The sequence below is a fragment of the Boleophthalmus pectinirostris genome, unplaced genomic scaffold (genome assembly GCF_026225935.1).
Source record: "Boleophthalmus pectinirostris isolate CB_2022bp ecotype Guang Dong unplaced genomic scaffold, ASM2622593v1 HiC_scaffold_17, whole genome shotgun sequence".
Lineage (NCBI taxonomy): Eukaryota > Metazoa > Chordata > Actinopteri > Gobiiformes > Gobiidae > Boleophthalmus > Boleophthalmus pectinirostris.
The window spans coordinates 31,438,977-31,453,662 of NW_026571115.1; the positions used below are offsets into that span (position 1 = coordinate 31,438,977).

Consider the following 14,686-nt stretch of genomic DNA (forward strand, 5'->3'; position numbering starts at 1 on the left):
TGGTTTAGTCCTGGTTTAGTCCTATTTTAGTCCTTGTTTTAGTCCTGGTTTAGTCCTATTTTAGTCCTGGTTTAGTCCTATTTTAATCCTGGTTTAGTCCTGGATTTAGTCCTGGTTTAGTCCTGGTTTTAGTCTTGGTTTAGTCCTATTTTAGTCCTATTTTAATCCTGGTTTACTCCTGGTTTAGACCTAGTTTAGACCTGGTTTAGTCCTATTTTAGTCCTATTTTAGTCCTGGTTTAGTCCTGGTTTTAGTCCTGGTTTAAACCTGGTTTAGACCTGGTTTAGTTTCCAGCAATGAGTGGAATTACCGGCAAAAAAAAAAGATAAAAAGGGGGAGATGGGATGTGAAAACAGGAAAATGTAATCCATTTATTACAACAAAGTAACTGTAATCCAATTACCACTCACTGAAACAGTAACTGTAACCGAATACAGTTACTCATAATTTGTACTCTGATTACATAACTCCGGTACTTGTAATCTGTTACTCCCCAACACTGACTGCAGTACATTCAAAACAAAGTAATAACATCTCAAACACTTGGCAGACAATCACCAGGAAAAGTTACACAGTGCATCTTTAAACAGATTTGACATAATTAAATCGTTATTTGAAAAGTAAGCACCTTTATTCATCTGCACGGCGCTCGATACAACAGGACAGAAGTGAAGTGTGGGTTGAGGGTTTAATTTCCCCGGGCAGTGTATTACAAAGCCTTATGTGGACTTGGGGAGTTACGTAGCGGCAGAGCTAATTCAAAGGAAACTATTTCTCACAGCTGTCACTGGATGTTTTATGTTTTCGTACGATTTTAAAATCTGTAGTGTTGAAATATGAGACGTAAGATGCCTTTTTTCCTCATCCGGTGTGTTCTCAAAGTTTTGGTTTGATTTAACAGATGGCGCGTAGCTGTTAATCAAAAATGTCACTGATTGGAAGTTATGTCTGCCGCGCGTCTCGTAAAAGAAATAAAAGTCTGCGCTCTGCCCTGTGGTCTTGTGAAGGAAATTGAAAACCAGGAAACAACGGCAGTCAAAGGTCCCATCTCTGATTTTGTTCACGTATTTGATCAGAATGTGTCTTGTCCCAGTACAGATAGAGTTTGTTGTGTAAGCAGCTCTTGAGGTCGAAACTTTTAGCGTTTTTTTACTCTGCGATAATCAGGAAGTGTGTGATTAGCATGCTAGTTACCAGTGGTGGAAGAAGTACTCAGTTTCATTACTTAAGTAAAAGTACATATACCAGAGCACAAACATACTCAAGTAAAAGTATCACTGGAATAATCTGATCCTGTCAGATCTCTGAAGCTCAGCAGGGCCGGTTCTGGTCAGTACTTGGATGGGAGACACTGGGAAAATCAGGAGCCACAGGGGGGCGCTAGTCACAAAAACTGTTGTTGTTGTTGTGTCCTTAGGCAAGACACTTCACCCACATTGCCTAGTATGAAAGTGATGTGTGCGTGAGTGATGGTGGTGGTCAGAGGGACCAATGGCGCAGATTGGCGGCCGCACTTCTGTCAGTCTGCCTCGGGGCAGCTGTGGCTACAGTAGTAGGTTACCACCACCAGGTATGGAGTGAATGAATAATGATCTGTAAATCATCTGTGTTTGTGACATATGTCTGTGAAAAGTGCTATATAAATAAAAAAAAAAACGTGCTTATGTACTTATTTATTGCGTAGATTTTAAGATATTGAAAAATAATAATTTTTATGAAATTTTTTGCTGAGACAATGAATAATTTTTTTTCCATCTGTTTTTATTTTATTGTATTATTTTTTTTTATTTTGTTGTTGCTCAAACTATGAAAGTTCTCAAAATAAACCATCAGCCATCAGCAGGTCTCAAACTATAATAAAAATACTTTTACTTTTCAGTCCAGTTAGCCAAGGTGAAAGTGGTTACCGGGGCTCACACTGAGTTCCCATCCACACCAGTACGTACCTGAGTTGTTTTCATTGTGGATGCCGTGTTCGTTCACACTAATCCAACTGAAAACTCCAGAGACGGAACGATCTGGTGCCGCCAGCTCCCACGAATTCCTCTGAGTACAGATCTGATCCAGCACTGTGTGGATGCCTGAAAACGTTGATACGCTGATGTAGGAGCTCTAGTTGCCATCCTTTTTGGACCACGTTAGTGTGACATGCACCTTCCTGATTTGCTGGGTTTGTGACATTGGTCATGTGATGCTATTTCGGAAAACAGTTTAAACAAACTGTAGACAAACTGGAAACTGCTTAGCTAGAACTAGTTGCACAGAACAGACTCACAGAAAAAAACACTCATATTCCACTGAGTCATGTCTTTTAGTCCGAAAGAAGAAGCTGAACCGCAGTGCACAAGGAGCGAGCAGTTTTTTTGAGCGCTCAGTTTATGCAAATGAGTCATGTGGTTTTAAGTTTCATTTCTGTAAAACATAAACAAAGCTGTGTGGATAGGGAAGACTTGTGGACACAGAAACAACCTGTCTGGATGCGAATTGTTTCTGAATACGGTGATTTGTTTCATTGTAAACATATCCTGAAACTACTCTGAAACTAACACATCTACTTGTTTACAGTTTTCTGTTTAGTTTAGCTGGGCCTATTGAACTGGCACTTGAGTGTGGGGTCATATTAGCAGAATCATTCAAGGCCATAATGGAGCTTTTACACCTCTGGGCCTGACCTGGTTGGTGCTGAAGAAGAAAAATTCCATGTTCATATTTGGTTTGCTGTAGTGGTGTTTTTATTGGTTGGAAGTTGCATGTTGTAAGCAGGCAGATGGTGACCTCCTGACACGCATGGTGTCTGTGGAGCAAGCTGACCATGAGCAAAGGTATAGCGAGCATTTTATACACAAAGAGGTGGGTAAAGTCTGCAGATTAACATTTGGAGGAATTTCACAGCAATAACAAAGCACCCTCATAAACCCCCTTTTGGTAAAACTGTCATTGTTTCAAAAGATTAGCAGTTCAAGTACAGCTGAGATCAGGAAGGACAGCAGCAGGGGGTAGAAGGTGAAGACCCCAGAGGTCTTTGATGGTGTCATGGGTCAAGTCTTTAAGTGTAAAACAAATCACATGTATTCGTTAACCAGAATGAAAACTAAAACCAGAGAATAATTACTTTTCTTCCACACACAGCCACATCAAATCAATAACATCTGCAGCCTTTTACCATCTAAAAAACATAGCAAAAATCAAAGGTTTACTGTCTAAATCAGACTTGGAGAAACTTATCCATGCATTTGTCTCCAGTAGGTTAGATACTGTAATGTTCTGCTCACTGGTCTCTCAAACGAGCTGTGAGACGCTGCAGAACATCCAGAACATCCAGAACATCCAGAACGCTGCAGCTCGGGTCCTGACTCGAACTAGGAAGTACGAGCACATAAGTCCTGTGCTCAGGTCTCTGCTCTGGCTCCTGTGCCTCAGAGACTTTAAAGCAGCTCTGCTTGTACAAGTGTCTCCATGGCCGAGCACCAAAGTCCATCTGTGACATGTTAGTGTCATATGAACCATCTCACACTCTGAGGAGCTCAGGGACCGGCCTCCTGCTGGTGCCCAGAGTCACGACTAAACAAGGGGAGTCAGAGTTTCAGGTTCATGCAGCTAAAACCTGGAACAGTCTGAACATGTGAGACAGACTCTTCTGTGACGCTGTTTAAATCCAGGCTCAAAACATTTCTGTTTAACTGTGCAAATAACTGAAAGGTTTTCATTCTGCACTCTTCTCTCCAATTTATGTCTCTCTTTTTTAATTTTAATCTTCATGATTATTTATGTTTTGATTTATTTTTATTATGATTTTAATGTATTTCTTATTCTGTAAAGCACTTTGAATTACTTTGTGTATGAATTGTGCTATACAAATAAACTTGCCTTGCCTTGCCACACTGGCAAGTAGATGTGTTAGTTTCAGTGTAGTTTCAGTGTAGTTAGCTCCTCCGTTCAGGCAGATATAAGGAAGTATCCACCAGTGTCTGACCAGAACTGAAGAAGCAGCTTGGATGAACTCCAAAATGTATTCAACCAAAATAAACTTTTGTCCAGTTGACAAATTGAATTTTTCCTATTGCCATGGATTCTGCGTGCGGGATTTTACGCTCATACTATTATTCTGATTGCAGCAACCCCATTTTCTGTACTTCTTTTGTGCGTACTGGTTGTGTATTTTCGTGTAAAACTGACAAAAATCACAAGTGTTCATTCTCCATCCTCTCCTCCCCTGTGTCATCTCCTCTCTCCGAGCTCTCGCGGGCGCTGAGAGACTGATGCAACGCACAGGAAACTATTTTAGCTCCCTGGGAACCGCCACCTCCGCTTTGCCCGCTCCTCCTTCTGTCGCACACTTCTAATCTCAGAGATGTGTCGTTCTGATAAGTGATTCGGGTTGATTCTTTTGTGATTTATTGTGTGTGATTTCAGATCCTCCCTGACGTGTCCGCACTGTCTCAAGCAGAGTAATACTTTTGACCCGTTCCTGTGTATTTCTCTGCCCATTCCGCTGTGCCAGACCAGGTGAGATCGACAAGTTCACATCACAGATTTTTATGATTCTATAATTTCTACTTCATTTGGTTAAAACTTGTTGTAAATATAAATGAGAATAGCTGAGAATTGCAAAGAATAGCTGAAAAATATGTCTATCCAAAAGTTCGACACAATTTATACACAATAATCACTTTTCTCAGTTACTTTACACATTATTTCAGCAAAATAAATGTGTTTTATTGTGTGTTTATTAATCAAATGTGCACTTTAGAGCAGTTTTGGCCCGGGTACATGATGGTTATTAGCCAGGAAGTAAAATTTTAAACCTAAAAAAGCCAATCACACTTTCACCAGACACTATTTTAGTAACATATTGAGAAAAGCCAGCAAGAAGTTTAAATATTTGTGCAGAGAAAAGCAAATCTATTACAGAAATCTTTTTTTAATTGATGAACTCTTTCTTTTACAAACTATTATAATATTATGAACAACCTGAAACTTTAAGGAAAATCCAATTTCAACACAATGTTTTAACATGAACTTGTATGCAAATAGAAATAAGTCAGTTTTTCTTGGAAAATCCTGCACTCGGCTCCACTTTTCTCATTTTTGACATTTTTCTGATGAGGGTGTCACAGTCAACAGTCAAAACGATCGTCCTTTAAGAGCGGTTGGAAAGAGACAAGTCTTCATTTGTGCTGCTCTGGTGGGAGGGGCCACGTACAGAGACGCTGGAGACGCTGCTATGAGAAGCACCGCAGAAATTTACCAATATTTTAATAGAAAATATAATTAAAATATTAAAGCCAGGTTTTGGAGAGCCAGATCTGGTCCCCGGGCTGTATGTTTGACAGCCCTTACCTAAACAAAAAGCACTTCCAATACTATATTTTGTCATTTTTACCCGCAGTCGTTCTCATGTAAACAGGCCCGTGGTCTTAAAATGTTCCATGATCCTGAATTTTATTTTTAAACACTATGGGTGACGTCACACTCGCTCAGTCCACTCCTTTTATTCTGTCGATGGTTTGGACACAGCATCTCATCCCATTTTCTTACTTCTTTTTTACATTTTAGAAACACACAGAAGACATCAAATACCTGAAGAAAGATATATAGACTTAAATAGATAAATAGTTAAATAAAAAAGTTAACTAATCCCACAAAATATTTTTCGACAAAGCAAAGGATGGATACTTTGAGGATTTATTTACGTAGAGTTATTTCACTTTTTTTTCTTTACTACACAATTCTCTACATCTTATTTCATATATTTGGTGTATGTCAAATGTAAAAAGTAGTAAACATACAGAAAAAAACACGCTGAGTGAGTCCAAACTTTTGACGATCTGCAGGTGAAGGCTCAGGCAGCACAGGCTCAGTTGTGATTGGAGTAGGCTCGCTTTTTTTAACTGTAAGCGTGCATTTTACAGACTTTACTTACCTTAACTCACATTTTTTTTGCTTTGTTACAGTTGAAATTTACAACATAGAAAGATCTGTCACCAACTTTACAACTATCTGTCGTTTATGAACTATGCTTCTGTCTCTACCGCTCTATATTTTCTCTCAAAGTTGCACAAATTTGAATATTTACTCCAATATTTACTACAACCTCCTCACACTCACAGCTGCTGCCCTGTTTTCTTTATAAAACGGTTCTTTCAGTCTTAAAATAGCCCATTGTCCGCACGCTGTCTTTGATTCTCTGCTTTCCAAAGAGTCCATTATTCCAGTGGATAACTCCCACACCTTCCACTTTCCCGTTTTGAAATATTGAGCAGGAATTCCATTATTGGCACACAAAGCAGGTCTAATGGTGACTTATTCATGCTAAAGTGGGCCGGTGTATTCGTAGGTGTCTGCAGACGGAGGTGGTGACATGTCGTGTTTTTTTTTGGTTTTTTTGTGGTGGCAGGTCTCTCTGTGTGGTCCTGGTGTTCAGCTCCAAAGGACAGAGGTACCTGCGGGTGGCGCTGTCCCTGCCTCTGTTCGGCTCTGTGGGGTGTCTGAGGAGGATGGTGGCGGATGAGGGCAACTTGTCTCCAGACCAGGTAAAAGCACAAGAACAACCAGAAGTAAAGGTTTTGAGACTAATCAGTTATATTAAAGGTTTGTATGGAGGATTTTTTTTTTTTTTAGTTTCAAATTGTCAATGAAAGTTTAAAATACCATTACAGAGACACAGCAGTTGTAATTATGATGACCAAAAAAAAAAAGAATGAAAATCTATCAACTGTGGACGTACTGAGGCCAGATAAACATCAGCCAATAGATAACAAGGCTACCTCATTTTCTATTGGCTGTTAGGTTACATTTCTAGTGTAACTGACTCACTGGCACGCGGGGATTACGTGGTTTATGCAGAGACTTTTTCAAACTATAGCTTCCTCGCAGTTTGCACAAAGTTTGTTGAGATGGCGGACAAGAATCCATGACCAGTTCGGCGCAAAAGAAAGTCCGTTTTTGAGGTCACTGAAAGAAGAAGAGAAGAAAGGGAAAAGGAGCAAAGCCAAACTGAGGTGATTCTTGGAGATTCCTTCCAACGATGGCAGACGAAAAGTCTAAAGACTGAAGCGTCAGTTGCTAAATTATTTCTAGACAGGTCACTTCAACAGTAATTCTGAACGCGCACCGGCTGTAAACAAGCGTGATTTCTAGAGTAAAGAGGCGGGAGGAGGTGTTTCTACTGAGGGAGCTGTGGAGGACGAAGATGGTGTCACGCATGCATAACATTTGCAAAAGGACTGTCGTTGTATTTCTCTTTCCTTAAAAAATCCTCTATACAACCTTTTAAATGTCAGGTTCCAATCATAGTAGGTTAATATTTGTGGCCGCAGCTGCCCTGGGGCAAACTGACTGTTAGGTTTCAGCTTGTACGTCTCATCTTTTACACATGAGGTGAATTTGTTTGAAGGTGATCCTGACTGAGGTTTACTCCAGCGGGTTCCAGCGTTCCTTCTTCGACGAGGAGGACCTGTCGAGCATCGCGGAGAACGACGTCATCTACGCCTTCCAGGCCCCGCCCCTTTACATCAGGGGCGGGTCCACTCGAATCTCAGGTGAACACGTGACCCCCGCCCACTTCCCCTTTTCATTTTCACTCGCTCTGTGGGGGCTCTGTGTAAATTATTATTTGATGTAATATGTTAAAAAAAGGCAGACTCCTTAACTCCTACTTTAGCTGTTGCCATGGTGACGCAATTCACACATTAAACACTGCCTGATACCTTTTTACAAACTTGTGATCAATGCAAGCGTTCATGACCCCATTTAGGTGTTTGATTTTCCACCAAAGTTTAGTGTTGACTCATGTTAGTGAGCTTGTGACTGTAATGTTATTTAGAGAGGGACTTTTTAACATCATCAGCTCTCCTGTTGTATTTGCAACTAAGGCTACGTTCAGACTGAAGCCTGAAGTGACCCAAATCAGATTTTTTTCACGCCTTTACTCCTGTATCTGATCTTTTAATGTCAGTCTGAACGACACAGATCCGATTTTTCCAAATGCGACCCAGGCCACTTGGATATGTGCTCCTAAAACCGATACATATCCGATCTTTTGACATGTGACGGCCAGGTCACATTCATCCCACCTACACGTCACAAATGTACACAAGCATTCTTCTCGTCACACAAAAACTGTGTATGAACTCCGTGTGAGTGAAGCAGTGAAGCACATCGCAATCTCACCACTCTTGGCTGCGACCCCACACCCACACGTTCCTTTCTACAGACTTTGCTGCCACTGCCCCACAAAACGCCACGGCCAAAAACCTCGTCCGTCTCCTTCTTAATCTCCTCTTTAAAACAAATACGCTGTACATGTTCTGGGTCCAGTACGACAGAAACTTTGAACTCTCCAGGTGCTCAATGCTAGTGTCCATGTTTTGGCAACTTCCATAAGCACTGATCACGCTCGCTGTGTGTGTGACGTCGTCGTGTCCTCCAATGAGCATGCGGGACAGTTTTGGAGCGTTTAAGGCTACGTTCACACTTAGCCAGGTATGTTGAGAAACTAATATTTCCCTCCCTCCATTTTCCAAAATAACATCGTGCACATAGCATCGTTTTCAGAGGTTTTCGTTTACATCAACATCAAGCGCCGTCATAACTACGCCAAGCCTCTGAGCGGCACCTGGATTAGATTCAAACCTGTAGCATTTATTTCATTACAGGTAAAATACCATGAAAAACGTACATTAGTGAGTGGGCTCGCCTCTCCACAGATCTGTTAAAGCCTCATTGGTCTCAGGTCATGGATATGAAACATCAGCTGTGTGTGCAAATGCAAACACATGAAAAGTGTTTGCACCAGAAGAAATGCGACTGCTGCTCTGATGCTTCATCATCATCATCAGAAGGGAAACACTGGTTGAACTTTTGGTGTGTCAGCTCCTAAAACTCTGTTTATCTCACTTTATACGCAAACGCCAAACTGTAGTCTTCCAGAATCTCCACCGTAGTTTTCCAGAATCTCCACTCTAGCCGGAGTTTTTAGAAAGATTTGTTTTCAGAGGTGAATTCACCGTTTGCGTGTAAAAGATGGAGACAAACAAAGGAAATGCCTCTGTTTTTAAAAATACCCATATACGTGTAAACAGGGCCTAAAGTTCACACTGGAGATCACATACAGTTCGCTTTTAATTGGAAATGTGAACGACCTCGCAAAAAAATCGGATTTCACAAAAAATCTGAATTAAGCATCAACCCCTGCAGTCTGAATGTAGCCTAAGTCAGCTCCTTAACTCTTTCCCCCCTGGACGCCTACTAGGAACAACCCATACATATGTTACTAGGGCTACACCCATAGAGCATAATTGCATAAAAGAAAACAGACTTCCACGAGTGATTTCAGGGCAATTTTGGTTCATAATCAAGTATAAAGCCCGGATAGTTTGTTGGGATATCGCAGGACTCCACACAGACGCATCAGCGGCATTCTCATCTTCATAAGTTTCACTCTCTGTAAGTCCGTCGCTATCGCTGTTTTCCACTTTATAATCACCCTCATCATCACTTTGAAATCTATAAAAGTCACTTTCTCTAAACTTATCCATAAAATACGTCCGCTCCTCATTATTTCTAAAACTGTGCGCCGCAGCGCGATCTTTCCATTACACGTGTTTCGTGTTGTGTTTTTTCCGGAAGCTACCATCGTCACTACTTCGATTAACTTCGGAAAAAATCTGCGAAAACATATCCTTGAATCCTATTGGTCAGTCTAGTGTGGGTTGTAGTGGCCCCGACCTATCGCAGTCTCTGTTTAAATGTGAAAAACCGAGCCGTTTCTAAAGGTCGTCAAATCACGTCTTTAGTGATACAGCGGAGGAGTCAAAAGTCGTCATTAAGGGTATGGGGGGGGTCGTCAAATGTCGTCTTCATGGGGGAAAGAGTTAAGGTCAGATTGTGTTAAAACTGCTCAAATTTAAGTTTAAACTTGTTGGAAAGTTCATCATCTGAAGTGTATCAGTCATATCCCTATTACAATACAAAATATTGTTATTGAATTATTGCATGTTTTTTTTTTTTCTTTTTTCATATCGTGCAGCCCTTCATCACGTTATTTTTCTCTTAAAGTACATTGTGCAAATCTGCTCCTTGGGGCCCGGTGCATCAATTTCTACTGCTCTGCACCATCCATCCAACAGACTATTCTAAACGTGAGACTATTTTTACCCCAAACAAAACAATCCTGTAAATTTACCGCTGTTACCGACTCCACGAGAGGATCCATCTGACCACGGGGAGCCACATGATCAGATCTGTGCCTGTGAAGCACGCCGCCCCCCCCGCCGGGCCGCTGTTTTCTCCTCTTCTGCCCCGCTTTTGTCCTGCCTAAAATACTACTGCGTACCGGGGTAATCCCTTTAGTGTTGGAATTAATGTGCAGCCCAGACCGCCGGCCCTCCTCGCTGTCTGGTTGCCGCGGATACGACTCTAAACGTAGTGCTGCGTTCGTGGACCGTCGGACACGAGGGGAAACGATTTATTCCAGTGGAAGAATGCACAGAAAAGTTAAGTTTAGTCGAGCCAAGAGCAAAGGTACAATAATCTCGTCGCAAATATTTAATACCTGGAGTTGTGTTTTGTTTCATTCACTCAATACAGGAGGTGCTCCACTGTGTTTTTAAACTCCATACACTTTCACTAGAATCATTTGGATGAATTTCAGACCTGGAATTGACCATTTTTAATGAACTAAAGGTAAAAGTAGCTGTTAACTTGAAAACTACAGCTTTGTGACATTATAAGCTGGAACAGAGCATTTTCAGCTTTGTAGAATAGTAGTATAAATGCAGTAGTAGAAGTATAAAGGATTACCGTATTTTTTGGACTATAAGGTGCACTGGATTATAAATGAAAAAACAGATAATGATTTATTTTTTTCAGTTTTTGATTGTGTGCTTAAATGAATAATGGAAAAAAATGGATAATGGACGTTTCCTGTTTCCGTGACTTAAGCTGTGATGCCGAACTTTTGCACGGCATATGGACTAAAATAGGACTAAACCAGAACTGATCCCAGGACTGAACCAGGTCTAAACCAGGATTAAACCAGAATTTAACCAGAACTTAACCAAAATTTAACCAGGACTGAACCAGGAACGAAACCAGGACTAAAGCAGGTCTAAACTAGGACTACACCATGTCTAAACTAGGACTACACCATGTCTAAACCAGGACTACACCAGGACTGAACAAGGACTAAAACAGGACTCTGCTCCAGTCTTTTCGCCTGCGGTCACCTGACAGGCTACATGGGCGCACCTCCAGGCCTGTCCCACACTCTGTCATGGTTCAGTTCTGGTTTAGTCCTGTTTTAGTCCAGTTTTAATCCTAGTTCAGTCCTGGTTTTGTCCTGAGATCAGTCCTGGTTTAATCCTGGTTTAGTCCTAGTTCAGTCCTGGTTTAGTCCTGGGATCAGACCTGGTTTAGTCTTGTTTTAGTCTTGGTTCAGTCCTGGTTCAGTCCGTATGCGGCGCAAAAGTTTGGCATTGCAGTTTAAGTCACGGAAACGGGAAATGGCCAAAAAACAAATGAATGAATGATACACTGATTATGGTCTTCAGTTTTCTTTTGTTTTCTAAATTGCTGCTTTTACAGCTCACCACATGGAGTAAGCTGTGTTTTAAACTTTTATAATGTCACCTTTAAGTTCAATAACATTAAAACGAGTTGTGGAGTAGCCTGTTCACTTTTTAAAATACGTATGTTAGCAGTAGTAGCAGTAGTAGTAGTGATAGTAGTAGTAGTTGTAGTAGTAGTAGTAGTGATAGTAGTAATCGTAGTAGTTGTAGATGTAGTAGTAGTAATATTAGTAGTGATAGTAATAGTAGTAGTAGTAGTAGGAGTTGTAGTAGTTGTAGCAGTAGTAGTAGTAGTAGTAGTAGTAGTAGTAGTGGTGGTGATAGTAATAGTAGTAGTAGAAATAATAATAGTAGTAGTAGTCAGTAGTAAGTAGTGCTGTAGTAGTAGTAGTAGCAGTAGCAGTAATAGTTGTAGTAGTAGTAGTAGTAGTAGCAGTAGTAGTAGTAGTAGTAGTAGTAGTAGTAGTAGTAGTAGTAGTAGTAGTATAGTAGTGGTAATAGTAATAGTGGAAATATTAATAGTAGTAGTAGTCATAGTAATTGCGGTAGCAGTAGCAGTAACAGTAGTAATGGCAGTAGTAGTACTAGTAGTTGTAGTAGTAGCAGTTGTAGTAGCAATAGTAGTAGCAGCAGTAGTAGTAGTAGTAGTAATATTAGGAGTAATATTAGTAGTAGTAGTAGTAGTAGTAGCAGTAATAGTAGTAATGATAGTAGTAGTAGTTGTAGCAGTAGTAGCAGCAGCAGCAGCAGCAGCAGTAGTAGTAGTAGTAGTAGTAGAAATAGTAATCGTAGTAGTAGCAGTTGTAGTAGTAGCAGTAGTAGTAGAAGCAGTCGTAGTAATACTAATAGTAGTAGCAGAAATAATAATAATAGTAGTAATAATGATTGTAATAGTAGTAGTAGTAGTAGTAGTAGTAGTAGTAGTAGTAGTAGAGTAAGCTGTGTTTTCCTCTTTTTTTCCAGTTCATTAACATTAAACTGAGTTGTGCAGTAGCCTATTCACTTTTTAAAAATACGTACATTTGCATAACTTCTCATGACCTTTTCCCCAACAGTAGTTCTGCGTCTGACATAGTAGTTTCCTCTTACTACAGCCCCGTTCTGCTTTAGACAGACCGGCTCCACTCGCTAATGTGATTCCCTCGCAGCTCGGTCTAACTGCTCTGACTCCGGAGACCTTTAATAAATTATCCATAAAGTGCGTAAAGAGCTGTGGGTGAGCTGCAGTTATGGACTCACACCAGGGGAGCGCTCACACAACATTATTATCACAGGATTATTATAGGAGCGTTCTGCTGTGAGGATAATGCACGAGATAATCACTGATCAATGCGCAGCTTAAACAGTCAGGATCAAACGAGAGAATGAATTAACAGCAGTAGTAATGATAATAATAGTAGTAGTTGTGACAGTAGTAGTAGTAGTAGTAGCAGCAGACGGAGTAGTAGTGGTAGTAATAGCAGTAGGAGTAATAATAGTAGTGATAGTAAAAGTAGAACTAGTAGTAGTACTAGTAGTAGTAGTAGTAGCAGTAGTAGTAGCAGTAGTAGTCGTAATAGTAGTTGGGATAGTAAAAGTAGAGGTAGTACTAGCAGCAGCAGCAGCAGTAGTAGTAGTAGTAGTGGCAGTAGTAGTGGTAGTGGAAGTGGTAGTAGTAATAGTAGTAGTTGTAGTGTAGTAGTGTAGTAGTAGTAAGTAGTAGTAGTGTAGTAGTAGTAGTAGTGGCAGTAGTAGCAGTAGTAGCAGTAGTAGTGTAGTGGCAGTAGTAGTCAGTAGTAGTAGTAGTAGTAGTAGTGGCAGTAGTAGTAGTAGTAGTAGTAGTAGTAGTGGCAGTAGTAGTAGTAGTAGTGGCAGTAGTAGTAGTAGTAGTGGCAGTAGTAGTAGTAGTAGCAGTAGTAGTAGTAGTAGTAGTAGTAGTAGCAGTAGTAGTAGTAGTAGTAGTAGTGGTAGTAGTAGTAGTAGTAGCAGTAGTAGTAGTAGTGGCAGTAGTAGTAGTAGTAGTAGTAGTAGTAGTAGTAGTAGTAGTAGCAGTAGTAGTAGTAGTAGTAGTGGCAGTAGTAGTAGTAGTAGTAGTAGTGGCTAGTAGTAGTAGTAGTAGTAGTAGTAGTAGTAGTAGTAGTAGTAGTGGCAGTAGTAGTAGTAGTAGTAGTAGTAGTAGTAGTAGTAGTAGTAGTAGTAGTAGTAGGCAGTAGTAGTAGTAGTAGTAAGTAGTAGTAGTAGTAGTAGTAGTAGTAGTGCAGTAGTAGTAGTAGTAGTAGTAGTAGTAGTAGTAGTAGTAGTAGTAGTAGTAGTAGTAGTAGTAGTGGCAGTAGTAGTAGTAGTAGTAGTAGTAGTAGTAGTGGCAGTAGTAGTAGTAGTGATAGTAATAATAGAAGTAGTAGTAGTAGTAGTAGTAGTAGCAGCAGTAGTAGTAGTGGTAGTAGCAGTAGTAGTAATAGCAGTAATAGCAGTTGTAGTAACTGTTGTAGTTGTAGTAATAGTAGTAATAGTAGTAGCAGCAGAAGTAGTAGTAGTGGTAATAGTAGTTGTTGTTGTCAGATTTTGTTTTGTTTTTGTATTTCAAGTATGAAGTATATAAGTAGTACAGTATAAGAATTATATACTGGGTCGATAAAATATAAACTAGATTCTTTGTGGTGGAGGGTTTTCTTGTCTCCATGGAGATGTAATTGCTTTACCTGGAATGCCCCACACTAGAGCAAGAACTACTGTACATCTAACTCCCACTGCTTAAAAATACCCTGAAAAGACATAAATACGCTGACTCTCCGCAAACCTGACCTGTAGAGACAGACCGATGTATTGGACCGATATTTTGCTTCTTTTTTTTTTTTTTTTAGCAGATCGGCTATCAACCTTAAATCTCGAGCACAGTCCAATGTTTTATTTAGTTTTATTTGAACACGTTAATGCAAATAGATGGCTGACTGTAGGTGAGTTTGTCAAAAAATAAATAAAAAAATTCTAAATCGGTCCTACATATCAACCCAAAAATATCTGCGGAGTCTTTTGGCGATTTATTTCTCTCGATTCTAAACAACTAGTATCAGAATCGACAATGAAAAATCCCGTATTGGCCGATCTCTACTCACCTGTAACTTGGAACTGCCATGCGC

The 14,686-nt window shown here is 40.2% G+C and overlaps 1 protein-coding gene across 1 annotated transcript in view; it reads left to right on the forward strand.

Moving 5' to 3' along the window:
• Positions 1–14,686, forward strand: part of LOC110154948 (ubiquitin carboxyl-terminal hydrolase 43-like) — a 222,893-nt gene that overhangs the window by 99,212 nt on the left and 108,995 nt on the right. Inside the window, exons 4-6 of the mRNA XM_055152938.1 lie at positions 4,414–4,506; positions 6,398–6,533; positions 7,397–7,541. Coding sequence (XP_055008913.1) covers positions 4,414–4,506; positions 6,398–6,533; positions 7,397–7,541 — 374 coding nt within the window. The remainder of the gene's footprint in view (positions 1–4,413; positions 4,507–6,397; positions 6,534–7,396; positions 7,542–14,686) is intronic.